The 26,184-nt window shown below is 44.9% G+C and overlaps 3 protein-coding genes across 4 annotated transcripts; 1 reads left to right on the top strand and 2 right to left on the bottom strand.

Moving 5' to 3' along the window:
- Positions 1-3,916: 3,916 nt before the first annotated feature.
- Positions 3,917-14,073, bottom strand: LOC115784253 (methyltransferase-like protein 23). The gene is made up of 5 exons (XM_030735412.1): positions 13,981-14,073; positions 11,522-11,530; positions 5,233-5,470; positions 4,792-4,876; positions 3,917-4,121 (listed from the first exon to the last, which is right to left on the bottom strand). The coding sequence occupies exons 1-5, from the start codon at positions 14,071-14,073 to the stop codon at positions 3,917-3,919; spliced, it is 630 nt and encodes a 209-aa protein (XP_030591272.1).
- A 165-nt stretch (positions 14,074-14,238) lies between these two features.
- LOC115785051 (zinc finger protein 271-like) lies at positions 14,239-20,814 on the top strand. Of its 2 annotated transcripts, XM_030736499.1 has the most exons (4): positions 14,239-14,364; positions 14,703-14,770; positions 18,616-18,802; positions 18,887-20,814. In XM_030736499.1, the coding sequence occupies exons 1-4, from the start codon at positions 14,316-14,318 to the stop codon at positions 20,752-20,754; spliced, it is 2,172 nt and encodes a 723-aa protein (XP_030592359.1). In that variant the 5' UTR covers positions 14,239-14,315; the 3' UTR covers positions 20,755-20,814. The 2 variants fall into 2 exon arrangements, with proteins under 2 accessions (XP_030592359.1, XP_030592358.1); XM_030736498.1 differs by having other exon boundaries at positions 18,616-20,814.
- Positions 20,815-23,560: 2,746 nt separating this feature from the next.
- LOC115785061 (tripartite motif-containing protein 16-like) lies at positions 23,561-25,493 on the bottom strand. Its single transcript, XM_030736509.1, has one exon. It carries the CDS (start codon positions 25,491-25,493, stop codon positions 23,700-23,702), a length of 1,794 nt encoding a protein of 597 aa, XP_030592369.1. The 3' UTR covers positions 23,561-23,699.
- Positions 25,494-26,184: the final 691 nt, after the last annotated feature.

Here is a 26,184-nt window from a genome sequence, read left to right as displayed (position 1 = left end):
GTGGAACCAGCATCTTCATCCTCCAACATACAACATCAGAAAATCAAGGTTTGAGAACCAGTTCTTATTAAGAACAGCAGTGCAGAGACAGTCCCTGATTCTGATTCCTACACAAATCTCCATCCTGCTTTCTTCACAAAAAGACTCCACCTCCTCCCGAGGGCGATAGTAACATATACACATATGCATCTCTGTCAGGTCTCCCTCTAACAAATGACTACGAATGCCTGCAGAAGGTTAGTCTCACACAGGAAGTAGGTGATGTGTTCACCATCACTTGGTCGGCCCAGCAAGCACTAAAGCGAGGTCTTGAATCTGAAGTGAGCGTTACCCCACTCCTGACCCTTCTTTGTGATGAGACCCACTCTGTTGCTACAGTGAGGCTCTCCATGAGCCAAGTCGGAGATGCTGCTGCACACGAGCAGATGAGCCTGTTTATGCTCCTGCCAAACAAGTCCAGCGGCGCTGGCCTGACCTGTAGGGTGAGGACATATTTGTTGGAGACAGGACTGGATCTCTGGGTCTTTCAGGAACAGCCAGCTGTGATTAAACCCATGAGCTGTGTGTTGTGTGCCTGCTAGGCCTGGCTCCCCTCTGGCCACGTTAGAAAGCACTGCAGCCCACATTCAGTAACTGAATAACATCCATCCATCCATTCGCTTCCGCACATCCTGTTAAGGGTCGCGGGGGGGCTGGAGCCTATCCCAGCTGTCATAGGGCGAGAGGCAGGGTACACCCTGAACAGGTCGCCAGCCTGTTGCAGGGCCAACACAGAGGGACAGACGACCTTTCACACTCACATTCATGCTCTCATTCACACCTATGGGCAATTTAGATTAGCCAATTAACCTAACCCCAGTAAGTGCATGTCTTTGGAATGTGGGAGGAAACCGGAGTACCCGGAGGAAACCCACGCAAGCACGGGGAGAACATGCAAACTCCACACAGAGAGAGGGAGAGACCTGGGCCAAGGTGGAATCAAACCCAGGCCTTCCAGATGGTATTCTAACTGTGAGGCAGCAGTGCTAACCACTACGCCACCGTGCTGCCCCTGAATAACATAATAATGTAATAAATTACAATTAACAAACTGGTCCTTTAAACATGTCAGTTCAAGCTCCTGGAGGTTACCGAGGAGCACAGAAAACAGATCTAACCAAAAATACAACATAAAATAAAACATAAACTCAATAAATCAGGAAAACAAATTCTCATTTGTATCCAGGATCCTGTTGGTTCAATATTTTAACCTTGTTGCACTAAAATAACATTAACAGCTGTTGCTAATGTGGCAGTATAGACGTCTCTTAATATGCCTGCATTGGTGGCCACTCACACAGGTGTGGCCAGGTGTAGAAGCAGCATCTCTCTCTACCTGCTCCTCCTCTGTGTGTCATTTCCGGGCTTCAGGCCTCAGTGTCCAGCAGAACAGCAGAGTAGCACACCTGTGGCATTCATATGGGCTGCATAAAGCAGGTGTCCTGTTGCAGTGAACACCAATTAGCTGACTGTGTTTCCTTCCTCCTCTCCGTGTGTGCTTGACACTGTTTGGAAGTGGATGCTTCTTAGTTTACAGTATGGAAGAGCAGCAGGGTAGGGCGGGAAGGGGGGGGGGGGGGGGGGGGGGGGGGGTCACAAGAGAAGGGATAAGCAGGGGAAGAGCATCTGTTTATATAACTCCAGGAGATTTCCCAGCTGTCCCAAGGCCAGGTAAGGGGGCCAAATTCCAGATAAATATCATTGTTTTGGTACGGCTGTTACTGATAACTTTGCTGACAGCCTTAACAGTCTCACTGGACACTATCAATGGTGAAAACTCCAATCTGAATTTCATGTTACCATTCTCGCCACTGCACAGGAACAGACATTTCTCCAAAGGTCTAAAAGTCTGAGTTTGTACTGCAATGCATGTACCCCACTTCAAGCTTCTGCAGTAAATCAGGTATCCCCCACATCCAATCAGAGAGATCCTGTTATCCATGTGCCATTATCCATACAAACCTTCAACCACACCCGAATCATCAGGTTACCGACCGCTGGGCACAAAGGTTTGGAGGACCCAGGCCAGGCTGTTTCTTCCTGCAGTAATCAGACATATCAGACAGGAATGAGTGACAGAATAGTTTCAATTGGAGAGAAATGCACCAAAGTAACCATCAGAGTACGACTGCACTGACAGCTTTAAAGTGTCTCATGTTACATGATATAAAAAGTCTCTGCGGCTGACAGAGTGAAGCAGGAGCCTCATTCAGCATGAGGACAGTAAAACATCCCAGTAGAAACAAACCGAACCTGATTCTACTCACAGCAAACGCTGCCCTCTGCTGCTCACAGGAGGAACCACAGCCTGCAGCTTCAGAGGGGCTGACAGCCCTGAAGGTCAAACACTGCTGGACTCAGACTGGAGTCACACTGTCAGCGGGTCTGAGGCTGGATTCAAGGATTCAAGGATTCTTCAAGGATTCAGGCCTGTTTAATGTGACGGCTCCTCAGCCTCCATCAGTCACACTTTAATAACATCACTAACAGTAACATTAACAGATAATCAAACTGGGTGACTTCATATTTTACAATTATCTTTAATTTTATTTAATAATTATATAATTGTGTTTATTAATTTCAGTAGTTTCTGTGATAAAATCATAACTGTATGAATTATGTGTTGTATTGTTTAATGTCACAGGTAATAAGAACAATAAAAGCTTTGATTAATAAAAATGAAGATCCTGAGAGCCTCTGTGATCCAGGACCTTCAATGATGTTCAAAAACTCTCCAGCTGCTCTCACTGATAAAATATGATGATGGTAGAAAGTTATTTGGACCCTAGAGGATTTTCAAAAACTCTCAAGGACCTTTGATGTTAAACAGAACATGAGAACAGCAGTGAGGTTTCTCCAGCTCACAGCTAGAAGCTGCTCACTGATAAAATATGATGATGGTAGAAAGTTATTTGGACCCTGAAGGAGTCGCAGCTAGAAGATGATCCTGGTATCAAGTGGAGGCAAAAGGAGACCTTTCATCTGCTCTGACATGTTCCGATCAGCCACCTATCCCACCAGCTGATATTAGCCCTCAAAGTTTACCCAGAATGCACTTCGTGAAGTTTCCTCCAGAATATCATCAGAAACATCAGGGTACGATGCTGGTTTCTCTTCCTCTGCGTCACAGTCAGTTCTTATTATGACTGCAGATCCCGCAGGTCACTTCTGTCAGTTTGAAAGTTCTCCTAGAACAACTGAACTTTAACCTTTAACCTTTGTCTGTTAGACGTTTAAAAACCCAGAAAGACCAGCAGGTGCAGTTTATCCTGTGGCCACCAGAGGGCAGAAGCTCAGCAAACAGCTCAGAATCCAATACAGGAGGGCTCAGTGCTGGGGAGGAGCTGGATAACCAGAAAGGAGGGGGCCTTCAAACTCAGCAGAGGAGCATGCTCAGTCAGTCTGGGCAGCAAGGACTGGATCTGGGTCAGAAGATGAGCTGGTGTAAACGAAAAGCCAGAGGAGACTTCCTCAGGTTAAAGAGTTTAAAGTTTGCAGAGACAGGAAGAAGCTTTTTAGCGTGTAATGAAAATCTGCACTGATTCTCAGTTTCACTGAAGTGAAAAAGAAGAGTGCAGCTGTCTGCTGGTTGTCCAGCACGCACTGCAGCAGTGAAATGAATTAAATAATGAAATTAAAATAAAATGTAATACAACTGTTCATGGACATGAGGACAGTTCCAGCAGCGGCGAGCTTTACACCACTGCATCGACACTCTGCATTGAGCTTGGTGATGTAAGGCTTGGAGCATGCAAAGTTTACCCAGAATGCACTTTGTGGAGTTTCCTGCAGTGACTCATAAGCTCAAACATCCAGCTTCAGTTCAGAGCCTCCGACTGCTGCTGCGTTCGTCGCTTCCTGCTGTTCTGAGGAACCTTTAAAGCATTGTGGAGCAGTTTATGGTGATGGTCCTCCGTCCAACATCCTCCGTCTTCAGACTGATTTTCATCATCTGGATGCTGTGGTTACCCGGCAGCGTCGAGCCGCCCAGCTCTGACCTGTCGGCGTCAAAGTGTTGGAGCTGAATGTCGGCGCAGCTCAGGCTCCACCTGTGCAGCAGCACTTCGATCGACCAGTCGGCACTGAAACACACAAAGAAGCAGCTGTGAGCTTCGGTTTCTGTGTATATGCTAATGTTTGTTGGTGTTTCCACCTGTGCAGGATTCTCCTGGAGTCTGACATCTGCTGCAGATTATTATGGATTAAATTATATTTGGGTGCTGTGACGGTCCTCTCAGGGTTCTTTGTGGCCCTGCGTCACATTTCAGAAGGAATTTCTTAGAATAGAACCTGAACAAAACAATCAAATAAATTTTAAAATCTCACTTTCCGACCTGTTTTTGGTCCTGATTGAGATTTCTGAGTCAGTCTCTGCGGGGCCCAAATACAGAAGTCCCCTCTGACCCCACGACCCAACCTGACCTCCACCTCTCGAGAAATGTCACTACACGTCGGGAGGCAGTCGGCAGGACTGTGATTGATTACTGTGTGGGGTTCAGAGGGCATTTTTGGTTGTGTACGCAGGTCCCACAAAGACCCAATGCAGAGGCATAACTCAGGACTTCCAGCTCATCGCTGCAGTGATGAACTAACGTGGATCATTGATGGAAGTAAAGCTGTTTAAGGAGAATCATCCTGAACACACAAACACAAAGAAAGGCTGCTGTGATAATCAGAGCTGTGACGGTCTGAAGTGAGGGAGCGGCCGGTTCAGATGATTCAGCTGCAAACAGAGAAGCGCAGCAGTCGTACCTTCGAACCTGGTACGTCGTCCAGAACTCGGCTTTGGGATTTTTTCTCAGCAGGAAAACGACCGTCACCAGGACGTCTTCGAAATCTGCAACAGACACAAACTCATGAAGTTTGTACAGTTCAGGTATTTTTCCATCCTCTGCATCAGTGAGTCAGCAGGAATCACAGCAGAGCAGAGCACTGCTACAGAAGCTGAGACAGTAACAGACCACTCTATCATCAGCTGTTCAACGGTTCTCACCAAATATGTGACAGGCAACGAAAACAATATCTGGACTAAAAAAATGAAAACAATATTTTTGCCTTAAAAACTGACAGAAATGAAATAAAATACCAAAACGCCTTCAGTGAGTTCACTTGAGGAGCAGCAGCGTCTGCATCGCTCATGTTTCACTCTCACTCTGATTTCTAACGAGCTCTGAGAGGAAAACGTGTTCGAACCTTCGGGATCGTAGAAAACGTCTGAGCCCAGGATGACGTCCAGCTCGGGGAGCAAGACGAGGTCCGGGGAGACCTCCCCCCAGCTGAGACCCACCACCGCCACGCCGCGGAGCGCGTTGGCTTCACAGCTGCGCCTGCAGTTCTCCAGACACGACGGTTTGTCGGCGGCGTCCGAGAGGATCACGTCGGCTCCACACCGCGCAGCCACTACACCTGGCAGACTCACACCTGCGCTGAGCTGAAACAGCATTCACACAACAGCTGAGCTCAAAGTCCCCTTTAGGCAACAACAGCTGATGAGCACAGGCCGGTCTTTCCATCCAGACCAGCTCAGGATTAAAAAACAGGACCTCAGTGTAGCTTTGATGCAACTAAGAGTCTAAATTTGTTATTTAGGACCTAAAGCTCCTCTGCTCGACTGTCTTCATTCAAATGTTACATTTAGAAGGTTTTTCTTCTCAAAATAACCCCTAAAATGGTTCAGACGGAACAATATGTCTGGATTTTTATTCATGTTTTTCTATGTTTGCTCCTTACCTGTTACACTTGGACATTTTGTTGAGTGAAAATAAGTTGAGAAAATGAAGTAATCAAACAGCACTGTGAGGTATCAGTGCGTCCGCTTTCTTACAGCAGCTACCTATCATTTATCATTTATGGTTTATCTAACTAAAGCACAGCTCAACAGCGTGCTGGTTATCTTACGTCAAATTTTACTTAAACAAAAATATGTCTTTATAAACGGCAGGATGTGCAGAACAAGAACACAAAATATTATTAATTTTTGTGATCAGATCCTGATTGATCCATGTGTTACTGAAGTTACTGAGCCATATCTGAACGTGTGCACGCTGCTCTATGCCATTTGAGGCTGGAGGTATCTATTAGTCAAAGGATCCTAAACACAATCAAGGGTTTTGGTTCTGTGTTCACACCTGTGAGACATCCACCTGTACCAATCATTCTGTCATTACAAATAATTTAACAGCAACTATCATGTTATGTCAGGCACAAAATGAGGCTTTTTTTTCAGTGTTAATCTGCCCTAAATGACATCTGTATAGATCAGGTTTGTTTCTGTGTCTGTAGATCTGTCCTGCTCTTCAGCCTATGATAAATAAGAAGTTGAAGGACAAGTCCATGGTGTGGAAAGTGCACGAAGGCCAACAATTATACTTGGACTACTCCCTGAGCAGTGACATCACAGTGACATCCAGGAGCCTTGATGTAGCTTTCAAAGTGAGAAAGAAGCACTGAATTACCCTGACCCCGAACATGACCCTGCAGACATTAACACCTGATGCATGAGCATTATTGTAGAGCACAGTAACACAGATAAACTGTAGTGACCCTGGTATGCTGTGTTTTCTTGATGACAGCCTCTGTGAAGGTTAAAGCTTCATTTCAAATAACATTTTCACACAAATCAGAGATTCTGCCACCAGCTGGTTCCCTGCTGGATAACATCAGGCCTGTTGGAAAGAATCTTGGTATTTGGGTTGACAGTAATCTAAACTAATGAAATCATCTTTTTATCATGTAATGCACACCAGTACATATTGAGGTACTTGGGCAGATCTCCTTCAGGATTGTATGACTTGAATGTTTTATTTTGCTGCCCTTGTTGCTGTTTCTACTCTGTAAAGAAAGATTCTTCTTCTGTGTTTCAGGGGTTGGTGTTTGTGCAGGGGCAGGATGTGGAGGCTGGTTTATCGGGGGCAGACAAAGAGATAATTTTCACAAAGACTGATCATATGATTTATGTGGGCATCTCTGAATTCTTCTTCAGTGGCGCTGCCATGTTGCTCTACAAAGCCGGACCATTTAATTTTGACATTTCACAGGTGAAAACAGCTGATTAACACCTGATACAACCTCTCTGGTCCCCAAACCACACTCATGTTATTCTACAGCAGCAGCATGGAGTCAATTTTACAGGCAGATAACTGAGTAAACTGCTCTCACTGAATGAAACAACACCAAGTATTTAACACAATAAGAAAACAAGCTGAGCCAAACTGAAGAATACTAAAGAATTGTATTATTTGCTGCTGCTCCTGCATTTTCTTGGGCTCTACTTGTCTTCATCTTACTGCTGTGTCCCTTCCTGCTTAAAGAACTTTAATTATTACTTCAATGATACTGTCATGGCTGTTACCACGTCATTTTGTGTTCAGTTCTTTTAGGTTCTGTTTTCACTGAGATTCTTCTGTTGTGTTTCCAGTTTTTTGTTAGTTTCTTGTCCTGTTATTAGTTATTGTTATTTACAGTGGTATACAAAAGTTTGGGCACCCCTGATAATTCTCATAATTTTCCTTTATAAATCATTGGTTGTTCAGATCAGCAGTTTCAGTTAAATATATCATATAGCAGATGAACCCAGTGACATCTGAGAAGTGAAATGAAGTTTATAGGATTTACAGAAAGTGTGCAATAATTATTTAAACAAAATTAGGCAGGTGCATAAGTTTGGGCACCCTTGTCATTTTATTGATTTGAATACCTTTAGCACCAATTATTGGAACACAAAATGTATTTTGTAAGCTCACTGACCCTTGACCTACATACACAGGTGAATCCAATGGTGAGAAAGGGTTAAAACAACTCTCAGATGAGCTGAAGACAAAGATTGTTCACCATCATGGTTTAAGGGAAGGATCCAAAAAGCTCTCAGAGATTTCAGCTGTCAGTTTCCACTGTGAGGAACATAGTGAGGAACTGGAAAAGCACAGGCACAGTTCTGGTTAAGGCCCGAAGTGGCAGGCCAAAAAAACCTCAGATAGGCAGAGGTGAAGGATGGTGAGAACTGTCATAGTCAACCCACAGAGCAGCTCCAAAGACCTACAACATCATCTTGCTGCAGATGGTGTCACTGTGCATCGTTCAACTATTCAGCGCACATTACTCAAGGAGAGGCTGTATGGGAGAGTAATGCAGAAGAAGCCTTTTCTGCACACACACCACAAACAGAGTTGCTGAGGTCTGCTAAAGCACATTTGGACAAGCAGCTTCATTCTGGAATAAGGTGCTGTGGACTGATGAAACTAAAACTGAGTTATTTGGACATAACAAGAAGCGGTATGCATGGTGGAAAGAGAACACAGCATTCCAAGACAAACATTTGGTACCCACAGTAAAATTTGGTGGTGGTTCCATCATGCTGTGGGGCTGTGTGGCCACTGCAGGTACTGGGAATCTTGTTAAAGTTGAGGGTCGCATGGATTCCAGTCAATATCAGCAGATTCTTGAGAACAATGTTCAAGAATCAGTGACAGAGTTGAAGTTGCGCCAGGGCTGGATACTTCAACAAGAAAACGACCCTAAACACTGCTCAGAATCTACTGAGGCATTCATGCAGAGGAACAAGTACAACGTTCTGGAACGGCCATCTCAGTCCCAGACCTGAATATTATTGAAATTCTGTGGTGGGATTTAAAACAGGCTGTCCATGCTCGGAAACCATCAAACCTGACTGAACTGGAGATGTTTTGGAAAGAAGAATGGTCCAAAATACCTTCAACCAGAATTCAGACTCTCATTGGAAGCTATAGGAAGCATTTAGAGGCTGTTATTTCTGCAGAAGGAGGATCTACTAAATATTGATGTCATTCTTCTGTTGGGGGGCCCAAACTTATGCACCTGCCTAATTTTGTTTAAATAATTATCACACACTTTCTATAAATCCTATAAACTTCAAACTACATATTTGTTTAATGTGTGCATTGAAGGACAAATCCTGGTCAAAAATGACTCCAAGATTACCTAAAGTTGCCGCATCCAGCCAGACGTCGGCCAGCTGAAGTCCAGCCCACAGCTGGCCAACGTCTGGCTGTCCTCTGGCTGAAAGTCCCCCTCCTTCTCCTGGGTGTATCTACTTTCCAGCATGAACACACCCCTTTCCCTCAATTGTAGACTGTCACCAAAAGATGGCGCCTTCTTAACAAAAACGTTGAGTTCTGTGATTCACAAATGTTTTGTTAACATTTCTTGGTGAAGTAGCAAGTTTTGAAGACCTAAAATAGAAAAAAGAAGCGGTGCTGCGCTGCGCCAACCCAGTCTCACGGCAGTTCGTGCAATAGTCACAAAATTTAATCTATTGATTCGTGCTCGTGAACACGAATTCCCTCTTTTTTTCGTGTTACTCGACACGACTTCTAACCTGCCTGAAATGCAGTGGGATAAAGTTCGTGCCTCTGAGCACGACTTCTAAGCTGCAGTATAAGCCCAATTTTTTTTTTTTTGTGCCCCTGTCCCCCGTTTTTTCCCCCTTTTCTTTTGAACTGGAAGCTCAGAAGCTGAAATATGTCTTTAATTGCGATCCTTATCCACCACTTTTCCTTTTGAAATGAATTTCTCCTTGTTTTGTTTAATCTGGGGTGCTTATTATGGATGTAACGATAACATTTGTAGGGCTTTTTCAGGTCTAAATTTATATTTACGTGTTTATGGTTAGTGCTATATTCGGTGTCCAATTTTTCTGTGAGTTCCGTGGTATGAAGCCGTTTTTTAGTCTGTGTTAAATCCATGAACTAACGATGAATTAATGAAGGAACTACAGTACCCCTCCGTGAATCGCCACCTTATTGTGGTGGAGGGGTTTGTGTGTCCCAGTGATCCCAGGAGCTATGTTGTCCGGGGGCTTGTCCCCCTGGTAGGGTCTCCCATGGCAAACTGGTCCTGGGTGAGGGTCCAGACAAAGAGCGGTTCAGAAGACCCTTATGACTGAAACAACAAAGGAACAGTTTACCCTGCCCGGGATAGGGTTACCGGGGTCCCACCCTGGAGCCAGGCCTGGGGAGGGAGCTCGAGGGAGAGCGTCTGGTGGCCAGGCATTAGCCCGTGGTGCTTGGCTGGGCACAGCCCGAAGAGGTTACTTGGGCCCGCCCTCCTGCAGGCCCACCACCCGCAGGAGGCGTCGCAGGGGTCGGGTGCAGTGTGTGTCGGGCGGTGGCCGAGGGCGGAGGCCCTGGCCGACCGATCCCCAGCTATCGAAACTGGCTACAGGGACATGGAATGTCACCTCTCTGGTGGGGAAGGAGCCTGAGCTAGTGCGTGAGGTTGAGAGATACCAGCCAGATATAGTTGGGCTCACCTCAATGCATGGCCTGGGCTCTGGAACCAGTGTCCTGGAGAAGGGCTGGACTCTGTTCCAGTCTGGAGTTGCCCTCAGTGAGAGGCGGCGAGCTGGGGTGGGTATTCTTGTATCCCCCTGGCTTGCTGCCTGTACGTCGGAGTTTTCACCAGTGGACGAGAGGGTAGTTTCCCTGCACCTTCGGGCAGGGGAACTGTTGTTTGCGCTTATGCGCCGAATGACAGTTCAGAGTACCCACCCTTTTTGGAGTCGCTGGACAGGGTGCTGGAGAGTGCTCCATCTGGTGATTCCATAGTCTTGCTGGGAGACTTCAATGCTCATGTGGGCAATGACAGTGAGACCTGGAGGGGCGTGATTGGGAGGAATGGCCTGCCCGATCTGAACCCGAATGGTGTATTGTTATTGGACTTCTGTGCAAACCACAGTTTGTCCATAACGAACACCATGTTCGAACATAAGGATGTCCATAAGTGCACATGGCACCAGGACACCCTAGGTCCCAGGTTGATGATTGATTTTGTAATCATATCATCAGATCTGCGGCTGTATGTTCTGGACACTTGGGTGAAGAGAGGAGCTGAGCTGTCAACTGATCACCACCTGGTGGTGAGTTGGATCAGATGGCGGGGGAAGATGCTGGACAGACCTGGCACACCTAAATGTATTGTGAGGGTGTGCTGGGAACACCTGGCAGAAGCCCCAGTCCGGGAGATCTTCAACCCCCACCTCCGGCAGAACTTCAACAGCATTCCGAGGGAGGTTGAGGACATTGAGTCCGAATGGACCATGTTCCGCACCTCCATTGTTGAGGCTGCTGCTCAGAGCTGTGGCTGCAAGGTGGTTGGTGCCTGTCGTGGTGATAACCCCAAACCAGATGGTGGTCACCGTAGGTGAAGGGAGCCATCAAGCTGAAGAAAGAGTCCTATCTGGCTTGGTTAGCCTGTGGGACTCCGGAGGCAGCTGACAGGTATCGGCAGGCCAAGCGGAATGCAGCTCGGACAGTGGCCAAAGCAAAAACTCGGGTGTGGGAGGAGTTCGGTGATGCTATGGAAAAAGACTTTCGGACGGCATCGAAGGGATTCTGGCAAACGGTCAGGCGACTCAGGAGAGGAAAGCAGTGCTTCACTCACAGTTTATAGTGCGGGTGGGGTGCTGCTGACTTCAACTGAGGCTATAGTCGGACGGTGGAAGGAATACTTCGAGGACCTCCTGAATCCCACTGACATGCCTTCTGTAGTGGAAGCAGAGTCTGGGGACGAGGGAGATGACTTGACCATCACTGGGGGTGAGGTCACTGAGGCAGTTAAACAACTCCTTGGTGGCAGAGCCCCTGGGGTGGATGAGATTCGCCCTGAGTTCCTGAAGGCTCTGGATGTTGTAGGGCTGTCTTGGTTGACACGCCTCTGCAACATCGCATGGAGATCTGGGGCAGTGCCATTGGATTGGCAGACCGGGGTGGTGGTCCCCATCTTTAAGAAGGGAGACCGGAGGGTGTGCTCCAACTTTCGGGGAATCACACTCCTCAGCCTCCCCGGTAAGGTCTATGCCAGGGTGCTGGAAAGGAGGGTGCGTCCATTAGTCGAACCTCGGATCCAGGAGGAACAATGCGGTTTTCGTCCTGGTCGTGGAAAGCTGGACCAGCTCTTTATCCTCTCAAGGATATTCGAGTGTGCGTGGGAGTTTGCCCAACCAGTCTACATGTGCTTTGTGGACTTGGAGAAGGCAGTCGACCGTGTCCCTCGGGGGGTCCTGCGGGAGTATGGGGTGTCTGGCCCGTTGTTGCGGGCCATTCAGTCCTTGTACAACCGCCGTGAGAGCTTGGTCCGTATAGCCGGTATTAAGTCGGATTTGTTTCCTGTGGGTGTTGGACTCCGTCAGGGATGCCCTTTGTCACCGATTCTGTTCATAATTTTTATGGACAGAATTTCTAGGCGTAGCCAGGTGGCGGAAGGCTTCTTCCTTGGTGGCCTCAGAGTCTCATCTCTGCTCTTTACAGATGATGCGGTCCTGTTGGCTTCATCAGGGGGTGGCCTCCAGCTCTCAGTGGAACGGTTCGCAGCCGAGTGTGAAGCGGCCGGCATGAGAATCAGCACCTCTAAGTCTGAGGCCATGGTCCTCAGCCGGAAAAGGGTGGAGTGCCCTCTCCGGCTCAGGAACGAGTTCTTGCCTCAAGTGGAGGAGTTCAAGTATCTCGGGGTCTTGTTCACGAGTGATGGGACAGTGAATCGACAGACGGATCGGGGCTGCTTCTGCAGTGATGCGGATGCTGCACCGGTCTGTCGTGGTGAAGAGGGAGCTTAGCGTTAAAGTGAAGCTGTTGATTTACCGGTCGATCTACGTTCCTACCCTCACCTATGGTCATGACCTTTGGGTAGTGACCCAAAGAATAAGATCACAAATACAAGCGGCAGAAATGAGTTTCCTTCGAAGGGTGGCTGGCTTCTCCCTTAGAGATAAGGTGAGGAGTGCGGCCATTCGGGAGGGGCTCAGAGTAGAGCCGCTGCTCCTCCACATCGAGAGGAGCCAGTTGAGGTTGTTCGGGGATCTGATGCCTCCTGGGCGCCTCTTGGGTGAGGTGTTCCAGGCATGTCCCACCAGGAGGAGGCCCCAGGGCAGACCCAGGACACGCCAGAGAGATTATATCTCTCGGCTGTCCTGGGAACACCTTGGGATCCCCCCGGATGAGCTGGCTGGGGAGAGGGAAGTCTGGGCTTCTCTGCGTAGGCTCCTGCCTCCGCAACCTGGCCCCAGATAAGTGGAAAAGGATGGATGGATGATGGATGGCTTTTGGTTGCTGTGCAACAGGTGATAGTTGTGGGAGTGACAGCAGCGAATGACAAACAGCGATATTGATAGTGAGTTTTGAAATTTGTGATATTTAGCAAGTTTGTATTTTACCTTTATCTTACTTTTAAAATCCTGTTGACATTTAAACTGTCTTTTACAAGGAAGTTCAAGGTCATTTGATGGCTCCAAATCAGATTCTGCTTAGGGCCTAATTGCACTTTGGGCTGACTCTGTGTATGTGTGTATGTAAGTTTGTGTGCTCTTTATGCCATCCTAGATGAGTGGATCAAACTTTATGAAACTTTGCATGAACATTGCTTAGAGCACTGTGAGTGCCATCATATGACATACCCAAATATTTTATACAAATCCCACAATCGTATATCTTTGTACATTTGCAAGTCAATTCAGTGCCAAAGGGAATGTCAATAAAATCTAGGAGTAGTGCCTCAGTCTTCTACTCTGTTTCACAAATGACCATTTGTAAAACAAATGTATATACTGTGGGGAAAATTTGATATGCTGCCAATTTTGCAAGTTTTCCCACCTACAATACAATGTGATTTTTCATCACTTCAACTGTGAGACGGAATAAAAAAAATCCAGAAAATCACATTGTATGATTTTTAAATAATTAATTTGCATTTTATTGCATAAAACATTTGTATTTGATCACCTACCAACCAGCAAGAATTCTGTCTCTCTCTCTGGTTTTTCTTTAAGAAGCCTTTCTATTCTGCACTAATTACCTGCATTAATTGCAGGTTTTATTGCAGTCTTTGTAGGAAACACAGCTGTCCTCACAGACAGCAGAGCAGAGGATGCATCAAGATAATAAATTATAATACAATATTAAATATGATGTTCACAGATCCATTGGGCTCGAAGCTAATCAGTGCTAGAGCTTTTCCTAGTTTGGCCACGGGGTATCCAGCTCTGTTCGCTGTGTTTGTGTGAGACATCATCTAGAGGAGGGGGAATGGACCATTCCAGGTGGTTTTGCTAAATGTGATTGATTTTGAAGAATAATGTGTTTCAGTGTTGCTACCTGCTTGTTTTTCTTTAAGATGTTGAATAAACAAAGTTTGAATCATAACATTGATTTAAAATTCAATCAAAAACACTTTTGGAACCTTTGGAAGTGGATTCCCCCTTGGTTTACCATGGAAGCCATCAGTGCATTTCTCAAAGCTCTGTGAACTTCATGAAGACAGTTCACCAGGATTTCATCAAACTTCATTCACGTAGAGACGGTAAGAAAAAAGAAGCTTTCTTCAGCTGCTTCATTTGTAACTGATGGTCAGCAGTTAATTCCAGTTGAAGGTCATTTAGTTTTTTGTAGTTGTTTTGATGCTAAATGTAGTTCAGGTTTGAAAACTGCACAAACCTAAGATGCAACAGCTGTGAATTTTACGTATTTGACTGAATTATCTGGTTTTTTTGCTACTTAAGTATTTATTTTTTCAAGTTAGTGTTTAAAAAAGTAAATATGTGGGTATTCATTCGTGTATTTGAGTCTTAACATCAGTGTTGTTCTTCTGGCAGAAGTTGGATCATCTTCTCTAACTTATTATCTTTGTGTGCTTCACAGCTGATTCACTGATGGAGGAAGAAAAGCCGAGTATCACCGGCAGCAGCAGAATGACGACACCGGCAGGGGTAAGTCATCTTAACCTGAGACTTTAAACATAAGAATAACTTTATTGATCCCAGAGGGAAATTCATATGTCTCACAGCTCATCAGCCTGCTGGCTGTGGGTACAAATGATTTTCTGTATCATGGCATTCTGGGCAGAGGTGCAAAAAGGGGGTATACACTATACGCAATGCATAGGGGCGCCGCACAAGAGGGGGGCGCCAAAACGATGTGGGAAAATATTTCTCTAGTTGCATTTTCTGTATTTAACAGCTGTGCATATGACATGATCAATAACAGAGGCGCTGCGCTGATTAGGCGCCCCTGCGCTCCTTCACCTCCCCTCCTCCTGTCCCATTTAAAGACAGTCGTAAAGTTATGTCATTGAAGCCTTGTATTTTATAAGTCCATGAATAAGTGATCTGCACACATGAACACAGTAAACGTTGAGAGGATGCGGATGGTGCGTTTTGTGTGTGTGTAGTGTTCTAGCTAGCGGTTGATCGCAAGGCGCCGCGCCAGGCTGAGACGCTTCACTTTTGGAGCTCTGCTGTCTCTGCATTTAGCAAACAGGAGCTCGCCCCGCGGACTCCGCACCGGCTAGATCGCCGCTTTTATCGCTGCTTGCGCCTGTATTATTATTTCACTGCAATTTACAATCTACCACAGCAGGGAAAGTTCACAATGTGCACGTTTGGTGTCCCTAAGGTCATGCGCACTTGATTTCGCGGCTGCCGAAATCGAAATGACAACCAGCATGAATGAGAAGTAAGAATAAAAACGAAGATCAAATGAAAATTTCAGGAATGAAGTGGATCATGCTGACAAGTTTTTTCCACGCCTCCACTTGTCTGTGTGGTTTTACTGGCTGTGCAGAGAATGTCAGCCGTTACTGAGACAGTGCGCTCAGACCAAAGCAGCAGCGCTTACTCCTGTAACCACCTTAAAACTTTTATTGGGAAGCAGCCTTCTTCAACCACCTGATCAGCAACATGAAGAACAGAGAACTTTGTAGCTGCTCCATAAACCGCTGTTTGTTTCACACAGAGCAGGGCTGTCAATCACAGGACGGGCCAAAATTGAAGGCACATTCTGAGTCGCGGGCGGAACAGGATTAAAAATAATTATTTAAATCAGTAAAATAAATTTGAATGGCCAGAATACAGCAGCTTATTTCCTCAACACATTAAATAAAATATAAAATTATATTATTCTTCAAAAATCACATTAGGAAAAATGAATATATTTCAAACTGATGAAAAGTTGCAAATTTTTCAGGTAAAAACTGTAATGTGAATTTCTGCGCTTCACAGTCGGAAAAACGCTGCATAAACTGCGCAGTGTGTCCAGTTTATCAGCAAATAGCGCAGCTGCAAACACAGCGGTGGAGACAAGTTTTCACGCGGTCCAGTCCCCAAAGCTGCAGGGACGCATTATGATGCTTCATGAGAAAAGTCGACTCTCACAGCCACCTTTCATCCCGGAGCCCTGCTGAGGCTTTTCCTTCACTTTCTATGAACTGACAGATTTCCTCAGGCAGCTCATCGCACCTGTGTAATAAGGCGCGTCACCAAATTCAGAAGCTATTTACTCCAGAAAAGACTGAAACCGCCTCTTACAAAGTTCCCTGTCTGTGTTTCGGTGTTTATGACGCGTTCTGTCTTCAGGACTTTGCTGCGCAGCGTTTCCTGCTGTGTGACGCAGTGATGCACTGTCAGCTCACCTGTGCAGGTCTCTTCTTCATCTTTTCCCGTATCTGTCCCACCAATCCGCTCTTTCCCCCGCATCGCGAGTGAGGAAAAGAGACAGATGGTTTACCTCCGATGTCAGCGTTCAGGTCTTTTGCCTCCCACCTGATTGGAAAATCCCTGTTTTCCACTTTTCGTTTGGTCATTTTTGGGGAGTCAGGCAGCTTAAATGTCACTGTAAAAAGTGCTGACCGATGTTTTATCCTCTGATCACTGATCAATCGGCAATAGGGAAAACGGGTTAGCGCACAGTTCTTGGCCTGCCGGCAGCTGCTGCAGTGCGTGGAATTTGTAGTATAAGTGGCGGGAGCACATTTACCCGCAGGCTATTAATAATAACTATATGAAATCATCTTGCTGGCTGTATAAAATTAGATCGTGGGCCGGAAGTGGCCCGGAGACCTTGAGTCTGACACATGTGACATAGTACGGAAGTTAAAATGGGCAGATGAATTGTTAGTACGAAAAATTATTGTGTCCGCATACACCTCAGAAAGCATATAGCTGCGCCCCTGATTCTGGGAAAGCCATGATACAGAAACAGGCTACAGGCTACAGGCTGAATAGAAACCTATAGGAGAATACTGTACTGCTAAAAATGGCGGTTGACCCAAACAGCAGCTAAACTGGGAAACACATGATCCCATCATGATGCTGCACAGGAGAGGTTCACAACCATTTAAGCTGTGTTTTTGGTCATATTTACTCGTTACGTTCATCTCAAATGCCCTTTGCACAAACCAGTAATAACTTTAAGGAAAGAGAACATATATGCATACATAGAGTTTTAGCATGGCAGTACAGACACCACATTATCATAGTAAATATTTAGGTTAATGCGTTGTTTCTCTTTGTATCCATGAGGTGAATTAGCATGGCATTTGTTCAGTGCTCTTGTGAACAAACGCCACACTGATGGCATTAATTGTTAACATGTCAATCACGTTGGTGCTCTGGACTGAGCTGTAAATGAAGGCCCACTGTTGTCAAATTGAAGTGTGTGTCAGATTCGTAGGAAGTAGTTTTGTTTTTGTTTTTTACCATTTTGGAATTATGCCACCAAACAAGTGTTTTGACTCAATGTTTGTATGTCTTAGTCACCACTGAAGTTATGAAGTTAAATTATGGATTTTTTTCTACATTTCTGTTTTATTGTCAGCATCTTCTGTTTCTGGGACTGTCAATTCTGTTATTCTTTGTCTCTGTTTGGTTCTTGGTTGTGAGTTTTTGCAGTTTTGTTGGTTTCTTTATTCACATCCTCAGACTCTCTTAGTTTTGATATCTGAGTACTGTTCTTGGTTTTAGTTTATTCCCTGGTTTCTCCTTGTTTTCCTTGTCAAGTCTGGTTTCCTGTTTCACTTTGTTGTTCTCTTGTCTCTTATTTATTTATTATATTTATTATTTCTGTCATGTATTTAGCTTTACTTCCCTTCGGTGTTCTTCTTCGGTGTTTCCCATGTCCTTAATGACCTGTGTGTATTTATTGTCTGCCTCTCTCCATGCACTTTGTCATGTTGTCTTTCCCTCATGGTTCCCTGCTGGTAGTGTGTATCTTAGTTTCATGTATTAGCACTCTGGAAAACGTCCCTGGAAAACCTGGTCTTTGTTTTTTTTTATGTTTAATGTGCGAGCTTTGCTATAAAGCAGCCGATCCTGAGTTTGGCCTGCTGCTCTGCCGAATCGTGACATTTATGTAATATCCTGCTTTCACATCCAGAAGATGTGTTGTTATACGCATGATTAATTATAATAAACTTTAATAAAGTTTGCCAAGGAGGAATGCATTACATTTATAATCAAGCACTCACTCAGCCATAAGTGTTTGTACACTAATTATGACTACATACAGTATTAGACTAATGTGAAGGTCAAAGGTCAGCCTCGTTGTGATATAACAGTGCTCTGCTCCTTATCCAAAATGACAACTCAGGAACAAAAGGACAGATGTACACATGGCTGGCCAACCTGACAAAAGAAAGCTCACTCCATTTTACTCTTCTGACATTTACAATTTTTACTTGCGGCAGGACACCTCATTCTTTCCAATTAGGAAGTATTTCAAGTCAAATATGTCCTCAGAGTGTTGTTACTCTGTCCATCTCTGTTTGCTTTTTAACCAGACCTGCAACATCACAGACAGGTGTCCAAATGAGGGTGGAGTCGATTGCACTTCAGGACAGCTGGATCAGCCCAGGCAAGTTGAAGATAAGCGCTGCCTCTGTGACCAGTGTGGAAACAGGTTTAGTAGCTTGTGGGCTCTGAAGACCCATCAGCGCATCCACGCAGGAGAGAAACCCTACTCCTGTGGTGTGTGTGAAAAGAGTTTCACCAGTTCATCATATTTGAAGATCCATCAGGGCATCCACGCAGGAGAGAAACCCTACTCCTGTGGTGTGTGTGAAAAGAGTTTCACCAGTTCATCATATTTGAAGATCCATCAGCGCATCCACGCAGGAGAGAAACCCTACTCCTGTGGTGTGTGTGAAAAGCGTTTCACTCGCTCATCACATTTGAAGACCCATCAGCGCATCCACGCAGGAGAGAAACCCTACTCCTGTGGTGTGTGTGAAAAGAGTTTCACCAGTTCATCATATTTGAAGATCCATCAGCGCATCCACGCAGGAGAGAAACCCTACTCCTGTGGTGTGTGTGAAAAGCGTTTCACTCGCTCATCACATTTGAAGATCCATCAGCACATCCACACAGGAGAGAAACCCTACTCCTGTGGTGTGTGTGAAAAGCGTTTCATCCAGTCATCACAATTGAAGACCCATCAGCGCATCCACGCAGGAGAGAAACCCTACTCCTGTGGTGTGTGTGAAAAGAGTTTCACCAGTTCATCATATTTGAAGATCCATCAGCGCATCCACGCAGGAGAGAAACCCTACTCCTGTGGTGTGTGTGAAAAGAGTTTCACCAGTTCATCATATTTGAAGACCCATCAGCGCATCCACGCAGGAGAGAAACCCTACTCCTGTGGTGTGTGTGAAAAGCGTTTCACTCGCTCATCACATTTGAAGACCCATCAGCGCATCCACGCAGGAGAGAACCCCTACTCCTGTGGTGTGTGTGAAAAGAGTTTCACCAGTTCATCATATTTGAAGATCCATCAGCGCATCCACGCAGGAGAGAAACCCTACTCCTGTGGTGTGTGTGAAAAGCGTTTCACTCGCTCATCACATTTGAAGATCCATCAGCACATCTACACAGGAGAGAAACCCTACTCCTGTGGTGTGTGTGAAAAGAGTTTCACCAGTTCATCATATTTGAAGATGCATCAGCGCATCCACGCAGGAGAGAAACACTACTCCTGTGGTGTGTGTGAAAAGCGTTTCACTCGCTCATCACATTTGAAGATCCATCAGCACATCCACTCAGGAGAGAAACCCTACTCCTGTGGTGTGTGTGAAAAGAGTTTCACCAGTTCATCATATTTGAAGATCCATCAGCGCATCCACGCAGGAGAGAAACCCTACTCCTGTGGTGTGTGTGAAAAGCGTTTCACTCGCTCATCACATTTGAAGATCCATCAGCACATCTACACAGGAGAGAAACCCTACTCCTGTGGTGTGTGTGAAAAGAGTTTCACCAGTTCATCATATTTGAAGATGCATCAGCGCATCCACGCAGGAGAGAAACTCTACTCCTGTGGTGTGTGTGAAAAGCGTTTCACTCGCTCATCACATTTGAAGATCCATCAGCACATCCACACAGGAGAGAAACCCTACTCCTGTGGTGTGTGTGAAAAGCGTTTCACTTGGTCATCAAATTTGAAGATGCATCAGCGCACCCACGCAGGAGAGAAACCCTACTCCTGTGGTGTGTGTGAAAAGCGTTTCACTTGGTCATCAAATTTGAAGATGCATCAGCGCACCCACGCAGGAGAGAAACCCTACTCCTGTGGTGTGTGTGAAAAGAGTTTCACCAGTTCATCATATTTGAAGATGCATCAGCGCACCCACGCAGGAGAGAAACCCTACTCCTGTGGTGTGTGTGAAAAGCGTTTCACTCGGTCATCAACTTTGAAGATCCATCAGCGCACCCACACAGGAGAGAAACCCTACCCCTCTTATGTATGTTTCGCTGGGTCATCAAATCTGAAGGTTCATCAGCATACCCACCCAGAGAGAAACATTACAGCTGCCACTGATCCACGAGGGAATTCAGTGAGCCATCAAATTTCCCATATCATAAGAAGTCCCGTTGACCCTGCCCTCGAAGCTTCAGCAGCATTTCAGGAGCATATTTTAAATCAGTGAAACATTAATAAAAAAAAAAAAAACTTTGTTAAAAAATGTTATTAAACTATTAAATTAATATCCAAGCATATTAAAATGTTGTCATTCTAATTTCATTGTCAAATGGAAGCAAATGTGAGAGAAATGTTCAGGTGCTTAGAAGTTCCCCTGAGCTCTTCTGTGACCTTTATAGATACTGTTCGAGTGATCATTACTGCTGCAGAAAGTAACAGTGCGTTTGAATCTGTTAGTTAATTTAAGCTGGAGAGTTAATTGTGGCACGTGTGTGTGTGTGTGTGTGTGTGTGTGTGTGTGTAAGCAGTGGATAAACGCTGCACTTGGTAATAAATGTGTCTGTTAAGACTTTAAGTTTTAACAGTGATGAAATATAAGGCCATGTTTATGAGTGTAAGCTGGTCTTCATTGTCTGTATGGTTTTCAGTAGGCTGGTTAATATTAGTTCCTTCATCCTCTCCTGGAATCTCCTCCCTGCTCTGAGACTGTGCTGGGAGACACAGCAAACCTTCTGGCAATGGCACGTATTGATGTGCCATCCTGGAGGAGTTGGGCTACCTGTGCAGCCTCTGTAGGGTCCAGGTATGGTTTCATGCTACCAGTAGTAACACTGACCCTAGCCAAATGCAGGAGTAGTAAAAACAGTCAGAGAAGATGAGGAGGGAAAAATGAGTGTCCTCCACCTGTAAAACCATTCCTGTTTGGGGGGTGTCTCATTGTTGCCCCTCTAGTGCACCTGTTGTTAACTGATTAACACCCCTCTGACACTTACTGACCACATCAATATCCAAGATGTTTAACTGACTTGTTACTAAACTCTGATTAAAAAGTGTTCCTTTAATTTTTTTGAGCAGTACACTTGGTATAAATGTCAGTATAATTATTTTTTATGATTTTTTATTATTTATTATCTTATGCCTTGAAGGAGAGGTTGGAGGTCACATGATATTTTAAATCTTTGGTACTTTCTACATGTTGAGAATACCCACCACACTTATAAGAACTGTAGTTTATTATAAGGCTTTTTGTCAGTTTGTGATGAATAAATCATGAAGTTTACATTGAAGACCTTGGTGGACACAAGGCAAATATTAATGGATTGCTAACATGACCCCCCTCTACACTAATACAAAGTTTTATCTGCATTAATTCAACATTTTCTGAGATATTTTGTTTACAGAGAGAATGACTCCTTGGAGGTACTAATACACAATAATACAGTCCAATAAGTATGTGAGTTATTGCACTTGGGTGCACGGCACATTGGAACATGTGCTTTGTAATGTCAGGGCTACTGTTGTGCTGGTCAGTCATTCAAGTTAAGTGTTTGGCAGAGTTCAGTTCTGGGACAGAAGCTGTTTTTAAGTCTGTTTGTTCATGATGGGATGAATCTGAATCATCTGCCAGAGAGCAGCAACTTAGACAGGTAACGTCCAGGGTGGGAAGAGAATTTCATGTTTGCATCACTGCTGTGCAGCATGAGCCAAAACATTCCTCCTAAGAGAGCAGTGTGCAGCCAATGATTTTACAGCCAGAGTTTATGATCCTCTGAAGGACTTTCCTGTCTGCAAACAAAAAAATTTTCAGAGGTCTCTCCATCGAGTTTCTTGTCCCTTGGACGTACTGCACAAGGACTGCTGCCACCAGCGGCAGTCTGGGACAGCAGAGTTGGAGTCTGGGATGAGAGAATTTGGGATCACAACAAGTGCAACTTGGAACAGCTAGTGGTGCAGCATTTATAACCCAGTAAGAACGATAATCAAACTCTAAGATAATGATATCTAATGAAGGGAGAGTGTAAATATGCTATGAAAATATGAAATGTGTACTTATTTTTTGTGTTTTCCTCTGTAGGGCCTGAGCTGAGTCCAAATGTTCCTCTGCTGTTCTGTCAGAGTCTTCTCCTTTATTAGGATCTTTATTAGGCCACCACACTACACCGAAGAGCGTCTCATATGTTCATCAGACAACACAAACTTATATTTTTAAACTATAGATATCAAAATTTCCTTTTTACTTCAGCTGATGAGTAAACTCTGTCAGGCAGTTCTAAGACAATTTTAAGCTTTCTGGAAGTCAGAGTAATCACATTTGTTCTACACTGTTGAACAAATCTGAAGCTGGTGTAGCAACAGCCTTAATTTTTAATTCATTCAAAAATATTTTTTTTAAAAACTAACTACTTGTGTTTTCTGTTTTTTCTGTGTTTTCAAACTGTTTGTTAACCTGATTATGATTAAGAAATAGTCCAAATAACCCCAAACTATACAAAGTAACCAAGAACACAATACAACATGTCAGGCTTTCATTTTGTTTTGGCATTTGTTGCTGAAGATGCTTCAGGTCCTTTAAATTTTTCATGATCCTTGAAGGCAGAAAAACAGGATAAATGTTAATTTTGAAGATGTTATTATCTCTACATACAAGAAAAATCCTAAATGTGGAAATAAAGCTGCAGACATGCTGTATAAAAAAATATTTGTTTAAAATTGTGTTTTGTTCTCTTTGACATCAAGAGAAACAAATGTGAGAAAATCAGTTTCATTAATGCCACAAAGGAAAATGAGAATCACATTAAGGGTCTGGTTTCTTCATAAGCTTTAATGCTGTCACACATGTTTCTACACAACCTTCATGTGTCCACACAGCAAACTCACAAAACCCTCTTTCAAAGGCCTGAATGTGAGAATAACTCAGTGGCCTCATTCTTGTAAAAAACAAACAAACATACAAAAAAAGACGTCTGCAGTCTGACATCATGTCATTTACATGCTACAGTCTGACCTTCTGCTGTGGAGCTGCTTTGCACACAAACCTAAAAGTTGTAAACAAACTTAGTAAATGGATGCATAAATGTGCACTTCCACCTCCTGTGAGAACTGTCTGCTAACAGCATCACCTTTCCTTTTTTAGGCAGTTCTGGTACTTAGTTTATTTCTTTATTTGTGTATTTAATGAAAAAATGTTCTGTGCGTGTTGGAATAAGGGAGTGGGGTGGCCCTGGGTTGGCCCCAATCTGATGGGAAACAGGGTTGCTGAGGAGAAGGAATAACCTTGGTCTTCTGAATCTTAATCTTCTGAATCTTCTGAATCTTTTGGCCTTCTGAGTCTTCAGGGATTTTAGCAGAAGCTTTAGGACAGTATAAACTGAATCCAGGACAGACCGGCTCACTGAACCTGGTCTGGACTCTGTGGAGGAGAGTCATGGTTTTAGTGGTTTCACAGATGCTGTAGAAGGACAGAACACCTGCACTGTGATCCAGGTACACTCCAATTCTGGAGGACCGAGGACCTGAGACAGGAGTTCTGATGTTGTTATATCTGAACTCATAACCACCATAGAAACACTCCATTGCCCATGACTTATTATTGTTTCCAAACGCGCTCTCTATTCCTGACCTGCTGATATCCTTGTGAGCTACTGCTATAAAAACATCATTCCCGCTCCACTCCACCTCCCAGTAACAACGTGCTGCGAGACTCTCTCTACACAACACCTGAGACCAGTCAGTGAATCTGTCTGGGTGATCATGATATCCATCATCTTTAGTAGAACTATTTTCAACTTTTAAGCTATGCACATGTTTGATATGCTGGTGTGCTGTATTTAGATTGAAGGTGATCTGACATTTATATTTTAAGAATTCAGCTCTGGTTTTGGGCTCTGGCTGTGACAGCCAAGCACCCCCTGCAGTTTCTCTCAGAGATGTTTTGGTCCATTCCTCACTAAGGAGGTTCTGTAGTTTATCTTTGCCCTCAGACGCAGCTGCTGTCACATCCTCGGTGGACCTCTGAGGATCAATACTGATGCTGGGGGAGTCTGTAGCTTCACCCAGACGTGGCAATAAGGTGTAGTTGTGTAGAAACTGGGTGGGGTCCTCTGTGTGTGAGAGCTGCTCCAGCTCAGTGTTTCTCCTGCTCAGCTCAGAGATCTTCTGCTGCAGCTTCTCCTGAAGCTCATTAACATGACTCACTGCAGATTTCTGACGAGACCTGATCTGCTGCTTCACCTCTGTGAAGATCTCCTTGCTGTCCCTCTCAACTTTATCAGTGGACTGATTGATGTTCTCCACCTGCTCCTGAAGCACCTTCAGATGTTTCTGTCCTTCCTGGATTCTCTGCTGGATTTTCTGTTGACTCTCCCCGAGCTCTCTCTGCTTCTCACTCATTGCTGCTGCAGCTGAAACTGTTTCATGGCCTTTATGCTCATCCATGGAGCACAGATAACAGATACACTGCTGATCAGTGCGGCAGAAGATCTTCATCACCTCACTGTGGCGAGAGCAGATGATCTCCTGGAGCTTCTGGGAGGGGTCCACCAGCTTGTGTTTTTTAAAGGCAGGAGATTCATAGTGAGGCTGGAGGTGCTGCTCACAGTAAGAGACCAGACACTGCAGACAGGACTTGATGGCTTTCAGCTTCCTCTCAGTGCAGAAATCATAGGTCACCTCTCCATGTTCAGCAGGACAGAGATCAGCAGGAACAGCTTGGAGTCCAGTCTTCTCTGTGTCCTCCACTAAACCTGCTATCACAGTGTTTATCACCAGAGCAGGCCTCGGTGTGAAGCTCTGTCTGCACTGAGGACAGCTGTGGCTTTGCTTCTGATCCTCTCCATCCCAGTAGCTTTTCATACAGTTCATACAGTAGTTGTGTCCGCAGGGAAGAGTCACCGGATCCCTCAGCAGATCCAAACAGACCGAACAGCAGAGTTTGTCTCGGTCCAGCTGATTTTCTCGCTGCACCATTTCCGGGATGATAACGTGGATAATGCGCCCAGACTCACCACAACAGTCCAACAAGTTTTAGCAGCTCGACGACCGCTGTGAGACTGAAAAACACACTAAAGCTTTTATTACCCACACGAAGCAACACACACACACACACACACACACACACACACACACACACACACACACACACACACACACACACACACACACACACACACATTGACTAGACTACCATGTGGTGTAATGATAATGGCTGGAACTTGTTTGTTCATTCGTGGAAGCCTGACGCCTGGATCAACCAGTTTCTGGGAAGTCTCCCCATCGACTCAGTCCTGTCAGTGTAGATAAATAAAGGCTGAAGAATCGACTGGTTTCACTGACACAGTCCAAGAACAGATCAGTGGTATGTATTTCCTTCATAACCTCTAGATGAATCATACAGCACACACAAAACCTGCTTCTGTAAACAACACCTCAGTGCTGACGGAAAAATGTCTTCCTGGATACTCGTGTACATTTGAGCTTTATATTGTCATTAGCTATAAGTTGGAATCATGTGTCATGATCCTGGGGTTTGACCCAGCATTTTAGGTTTTGTATTTCTTTATGTATTAAATTTTCATGTTGTTCTGAGTTTAGCTTTCCCTGCCGGCCTCACTGAGTCTGTCTGAGTGTCTGTGTGATTGTGTTTCTCTGTTTTTTTGGG

This window comes from Archocentrus centrarchus, chromosome 8 (assembly GCF_007364275.1).
Source record: "Archocentrus centrarchus isolate MPI-CPG fArcCen1 chromosome 8, fArcCen1, whole genome shotgun sequence".
NCBI classification, from domain to species: Eukaryota; Metazoa; Chordata; class Actinopteri; order Cichliformes; family Cichlidae; genus Archocentrus; species Archocentrus centrarchus.
This window is presented reverse-complemented; position numbering and strand designations above follow the sequence as displayed.